Below are 7024 nucleotides of genomic sequence, written 5' to 3' on the forward strand. Positions count from 1 at the left end.
CACAGTTTTTTTTTTTTTTTTTGGTGCAAAGTAACTGTACACAGACTATCACTTAAAAGAACTATAGAATATTTTGGGATCAGAGATTCTTAGGTAGACTCAGTAGCTAATCTTCGTGAACCTATTTCTCTTCCAAGAGGTGGATGGAGGATTTCAATTTTAAGCCACGAAGTTTAACAACTAATTAATGAAAAAAACAATAAAGGGCCAAAAATTTTATTCTGTCGTGTGATGCTCTGAAAACAATCATAACATATTGTTTTTGAATATTACCATATACAGTCAGAAGGCAAAGAATTTTGTAATTTTATGTATGAAAAATCCCTAAATATAATATATTGTGTTTTCTTATATTTCCATATGCTATAATTAGCTCCACAAATAAAATTATAAAAATCAGAAAGAAACATCTTTGACAGAAAGTATAAATTATGAAAATATGTCCAAAAAATTGGACTTTTGTACGATGCTGACTCAATAATATCACAGTACAACCTTACCGCTTTTGACCCAAAACAAAAAAACAAAAAAACTTTATCGCTTTGATGAGAAAAACGTCTTTATTGCAAACGAGCAGACGATTTATTGATAACAACTTCATTCTAACACTTTTGACCACATACTGGTGTACTCTAGTGTAGCAACTAGCAAGCAAACGATTCTATGTCCTATGTATTGGTCCCCTATGCTTTTTACTCCTAACGTGGCAAACAACCATAATAAAATTTTGGTACATTTTTTTTTTGTCGGCTAATGTATATGTAATTTTCTATATATCTTTGAATGAACCAAAGGTCAAAGGTACCATAAATATATTTAATATTTTATTGATATTGAAATCGTACCGTACCGTTGCATAATGTTCTAAGGGAACAGGGTAAATTACATGGTTGAAAAAAAAAAAATAACAGGGTAAATTACATTATTTGGTTAAAAAAATAATTTTCTTAAGTATAATTTTAGTAATTATAATTTTCACGTTATGCCTAGTCATCGTCCATTTCATAAACCATGAGCTTTCACATAAACCATGAGCTTCCACATCATGCCTCATCAGTATTTTTTACAGTTGATTAATATTTAAATTAGTGACAATAGTAATAAAAGGTCATGTAGTTTATTTGAACTTTGTTAATGGTTCAGGTTGAAAAATATATTATTTTATTGTGTGGGTAAGAAAATACACTTTCAAAATTGTTTAGATTGAAATATATATTTTCTCCAATGTTCAAACGACGTAATACTCAAAATCTATAAACCTTAAATCATTTAGTGTAATTACTTTTAAGCAATCCCATAGTCTCGAGTTCTACCTATACACTTACACCTTAAGGCAGAACATGCATGCACCCAGATTTCCAAAGGGAGAGGATTAGTACAAAGATACATTCACGGATTCACCTACATAATTTTTTATCATCGAAATATGTAGACTCACATGGAGTATTTTCACATAGCCTCATGCAAACCTTTAGAAAACATTACCCGTAGGGTAAACATAAAATTTATACAAACAATCAATCAATCAATGTGGGGAAAACTGTTATCTTTCTCGTAAGAAGGTCTGATTTAGAGGAAGAGAAGCAGTTTTTGAAGGTTCGCGGAAGAAGGAAGCTAGGGTTCAGCGAGAATCGGGCAAAGGTAAGTTGTGAGTGAAACTTATAGTTGTATATAAATAATAATTTCAAATGTGTTGTACGTACAATTGTTGTATATTATTAATTTTAGTTTGGTGAAGTTGGGTTGGGTAGATGTAGCGGCTGCCGAGAAAGGTCGGCTATAGCGACGGCGGTAATTAGTAGAAAGACTGGGTAAAGGGTTGTAGTTTAATTTCGAGTGCCCAAAAAGTAAGTTAGTAACACATTGAAACCATAACTAGAATTTTTATATGGTTGATAGGAATTGGTGGCGGTTGGAGCTTGGTTGAAGATAGATTTGGGTTGACAGCAACAAGTGTGAAGAGAAATAAGTAAAAGATAACTATTTTCGAAGGTAATCCAATTAGGTTATCATGACATGAGTTTAGTGATATCATCGGTCTGAGCTGTGAGAAAATTGATGCGGAAGACAAAGCGGATTTTGATCACAGAGAGATGTGGGGCAAGATGAAGGTATATTAACGGGTGGGACCAAACTGTAAGAGTTAACTGAAGTATTGAGGGAATGTAGAACACGGGGTGATCCGAAAAGGAAAATGATTGTGCTTTTGTTTGTGTTGCATGTCGGAATTGTAGGGATTTTGCGGTCTAGTAGGATCCTTTGGAATATGCTAAACGTATTTTCAATACGTAAGCATTTGAGAGGTTTCAAGCGACTAATAGACTCCATAAAATTTGTGTCCTATAAGAACACCTCATATCTGGTTCATCGATGTGCATATGTTCTGTTGATTTGGGCTTTTGGGAGTGTGAGAGAACTAGGCCAAGAATATGGGAACAAAAACAAAAGTGAAGATGTCCCCCTGATTAGCTGGGATGCAAGCCGTACCAGAGAAAGTATAGGGGAATTTTTATTCTCATAGAGGAAAGAAAAGAAGGTCTGTGAAAAGCATATATAGGTGAAGTAATGTAGGCTGTCAATATTTTTACTGACTAAATTCTAATTTCTTCTGTTTTATAGCTCCAAATTCATCATTTAGTGGTTAAACCTGAAGCAGAACTCTTTGCATACTGTCATGATGAGACCGAAGATTATGGTGAAGGAGATGGAGGTTTTAAATTGTTGGATGATATTATTAACGGTCTATTGTTAAAAGAAAGCCATGAAAGAGGAAAGTCGTGGAGTTGGATGTGGAGGTGGTAAGTGAAGACAATATAGAAAATTCGGAAATGGTTAACAAGGCGAAGAAGAAGTCACTGGGAAGTGGTGGATAAGAAAAGAAAGGCAAAAAGGTTGAATCTTCTAACAGGACGGAGTCAGTTGGTGGAGTGCATTCGCCGTTGGATGTAGCTGGAGTTGAAAGCGTGGTCAACACGTTAGCTTCACTGTCCAACAAATTTGATACCATGGACTCTCATTTGGGAGATCATTTGGTCTTGCTAGGGAAACAATTTAAAGGTTTAGAACAAAAGGATCTTGAAGCGGATGTTGAGGTCGTAAACAAAGGCCAACCTCAAACAAAGGCAGTTTAATCTACAACAGGTGAAGATACTGGGGTTGGAGATAAAAATGAGGTAAGCTCATTAACAAACAGTCCTTTTTATATTTTTCCATAGGTTAAATAGGTTGATTAAAAATAGGGGTTTTCAATGCAGCGTGCATAGGTTAAATAGGACAGAGTTAATTGGTGGAGTGCATTCGCTGTTGGATGTAGCTGGAGTTGAAAGCGTGGTCAATACGTTAGCTTCATTGTCTAACAAATTTGATACCATGGACTCTCATTTGGGAGGTCAGTTTGTCTTGCTAGGGAAACAATTTAAAGGTTTAGAACAAAAGGATCTTGAAGCGGATGTTGAGGTCATAAACAAAGGCCAACCTCAAACAAAGGCAGTTTAATCTACAACAGGTGAAGATACGGGGTTGGAGATAAAGATGAGGTAAGCTCATTAACAAACAGTCCATTTATATTTGTCCATAGGTTGATTAAAAATAGGGGTTTTCAATGCAGCGTGTATAGTACCTAGGTGGGGAAATACTAAGAATAAAGTTTAAGTCTATTCCTATCTTCAGTAAATTGAGGAATTTTTTAATAGTTTTCCATTAGAGTTGTCAAACATTTGCGTAACAGTTATGGAGACTGTAAAGGATGTTTCAGTCATTTAGTGTATTTTTTTTATGTTCTCCATTGACATACAATTCCCTGGTGTCCAAAATACTTAAATTAAGTTTACAACTATTACTTCCTGTTATTTTCCATAGTTATCTTCTAATTTTCTATATAGAGTTGGTAAACATTTTCTTTTATGTTATTGAAAAGGAAACATAAACTTTCAGTTATTTAGTGTATTATAATATGTTGACTAGTGGTGTGTTTTAAGTCATCGCTAGTACAGATGAAGGAAACTTCAGATGACTACCCCATAACATGTGCTATTAGAATTCCAAAAGAAAAAGACAACTTGTGTAAGCCCAAAGCCCAACACAAAGAAGATCCAGTTGACTCAAAGTTCACCAAACGGGAACAACTTGTAAAGCAAGTTGATGTTGGTATATCCACTAAACAAGAACAAATTTCACCAAAAAACGCTTCATCAAATGCTAAGGTGAATGTCTCTAAAAACCTTGTTGCTACTATTGGTGATTTTGGAACACCAACCATACTTTCTGATGAATCGGATCCCATAGAAGATTCTCACAATAAGGCATTTGATGGTCCTATGGACAAGTTGTTAGTGTTGTGTAAAGATGATATTGTGACTAGGAAAGTTAGAGCAAGGAACCTAGCATCCATCCAACATGATCCATTTGTCGATAGTTAAATGGTTAAGCGTATGTTGTGTGGTGTTAAGCTATCGTCAAGAGCTTATGATCCTTTCAAAAAGGCTGATACTGCAAAGGTCGACGCCCTAATAAATTTTATAAAGAAAGAAATGTAAGTTGTTATATGCTTTATGCTTACTAATCAGTCCTTCTTCAATCCCATCATGGAGTGTTATAGCATTGCATGAATCTTTGTTCTTAGAGCTAGAAGAAATAGCAGAGACTCTCTTATCAATGGAATCAACACGTGAACTCAACCTCTCAAATTTCCCATACAAATCATTGTACATGCTATCAATCTTGACATTAATCTCAGCAGAACTTTTCTTATGGCCCTCCAATAGTGCTTGCATCATCAATTCGAGTTTGTTATCTTGTGGAGTTGCAGATGGAGCTTGGTATCCTTGGACATTTGAGCTTTTAAATCCAGTACCCTTGTTCTGAAATACTTGCGGGAAGTTACCTTGTTGATTGCATGGAGGATACACTTGATCTTGAGGATTCTCGACATTGGTGCTTCTGTAAAAGAGATTAGGATGATTTCTGTAATTCTGATTAAACCCATGATTCTGACAGTTCCCTTGTCCTCCTACATATTTCAACTCCTCTGTCCCCTCAAAACCTGAATTTACTCCAACTTGCTGATAAGAACCCTTCTGTCCGTTGCACATGTTGACAGCTTGCTGATCTCGCTTCAAAAGAAGGTCTACCTTAGCAGTGAGATTCTTAATAAAATTTGTATCCACAGAGCTAACAACATGCAAAGTACGATCATACTCATGAATATGATTGCTGTTACTCGCTGCAAGGTTTTCGATTAAGAGGTTTGCTTCAGCAGCAGTGTTAGTGGAACACATATATTTGTGGTGTGGTGATGAATGATGTATGGAATGATGACTTATGAATGAATGGATGACAGGGTGTTTCAATTCCCCTTATGTTGTTGTAATATAAGAGGTGTCAATCCAATCTGAGTGTTTGTGAACAATCAAGATGTGCATATGAGTCTAAGTCAAGCCAGATGTAAAGGATGTTTGTCACTAACAATCCTATTATGAAATGTAAAGTGCTGAAAGTAGAACTACAAGAGCTAGGAGCTAAATGCAAATGGAACAGAATGATTATGACAATTATGAAGCTAAAACAGAAATAGAAACTATAGTAATGCAAGTATTGAACTAATGCAAGGTAAGTAATGAACAGGATACTAAATGAATGCAACAGAAATGCAACTAGAATGAAACAGGACAAACACAAATCATAAACACAAGTTCTGGGTTGGAACTCGAGCAAGCACTCGATCGAGTGCTGATCGAGTGCAGGGTCGAGCTGGACAAATACGCAAAACAGAGCAACACAAGAAAAACAGAGCAATACCAAAACGAATCAAACAACGATCAAACAACAGGATTTAAGCTAAGAAATCAATAAACAAGAAAGGTCTTGAGGAGGGATTCATGGGCTGGACTAATGATTGAGGTCATCTAACTTGGTCAACAAATCTCAAACAATTTAAGCTAATCTCTAGACATATATTTCTAAGACATGTTTAATCCACTCTCATGGCAAGAAACAATCAAACTCATGCATCTCTAGACTTGTTCTCAAAAAGTAAAGAATCTACACAAGCAGGCATTAAGCAATATGTCAAAAATCAAACAAGACTTCTAATCTCTTAGCAAGCCTAATGATAGTCTCTAGATCTAGCCTTATCTATGCTCCTTAGACATTGGTGTGATGCTAAGAGGCTTGAAATCAGATCCTACCCTCTCAGATATAGGATCAGCATTAAGAACATCTAGCCTAGAAGAGATCTACAACAATCAAGCTTGACCAAATCAAACAAACCTCAAACACAATCCAGCCTAACCCATCCTCAAGATCCTAAGCAACTACTCACAAGAACACATGATGAACAACAAAGTCATAAACCCAGAAAATACTGAAACTTGCATCATTAGAAAGATAAATCAAAGATCTACAATATTGAAGAAAGAACCAAACTCAAATTCTCAATATTAAGAAAGTTATGAAACCAACAATATTGAAGAATTTAGTCTTTTTCTCCTTTAAAAGAAGTACAAGATCTAAGAAAATAAAAGTGCAAAAGGAATAATCCCAAAAAAGGTAAAAACTAGGTTTTTGACTCTCTAAAAAGCTGGACTCCTTTGGTGGCTGCAGGTACAAGCCCTTATATAGAAAAAGTAGTGGAAGCCCTAAAAACGCTAAAAGACAAAATAGCCAGGCGGCTCGACCAACTCGACCTGGTGCTCGGTCGAGTGACCGGTTGAGTTGGCTCCTCTTGTGCTCCTCCCACTCGGTCGAGTCCCTCTCAGCACACGGTCGAGTGTCTGGTCGAGTGGGCAGTCGAGTTGGACTCCGGACCTTTGTTCTTCAGCCTTAGCTCTCTTGCTTTCTCCTCATGATTGCTTCACTTCTCCTCAACATTGCTTCCATGCTCCTTAAGCTCCAAAATCACCTGTTTATGCATGAAAAGATGCTAATGCAATGCAACTAAACTCTAATGCAAGAACAGTCCTAAAGCTATGCAACAATGGTCAAAATGGATAGCAAAAGATGCAAAAGATGTGAATATATTAAGGGA

At 36.1% G+C, this 7024-nt stretch overlaps 1 protein-coding gene across 1 annotated transcript in view; it reads left to right on the top strand.

The window, feature by feature from the left end:
* The window catches only part of LOC104704663 (transcription factor MYB90-like), a 21805-nt gene extending 18674 nt beyond the window's left edge, over positions 1-3131 (top strand). Inside the window, exons 4-5 of the mRNA XM_010420711.1 lie at positions 2620-2798; positions 2909-3131. Coding sequence (XP_010419013.1) covers positions 2620-2798; positions 2909-3131 — 402 coding nt within the window. The remainder of the gene's footprint in view (positions 1-2619; positions 2799-2908) is intronic.

Source organism: Camelina sativa, chromosome 7, assembly GCF_000633955.1.
Source record: "Camelina sativa cultivar DH55 chromosome 7, Cs, whole genome shotgun sequence".
In the NCBI taxonomy this organism is placed as follows: Eukaryota; Viridiplantae; Streptophyta; class Magnoliopsida; order Brassicales; family Brassicaceae; genus Camelina; species Camelina sativa.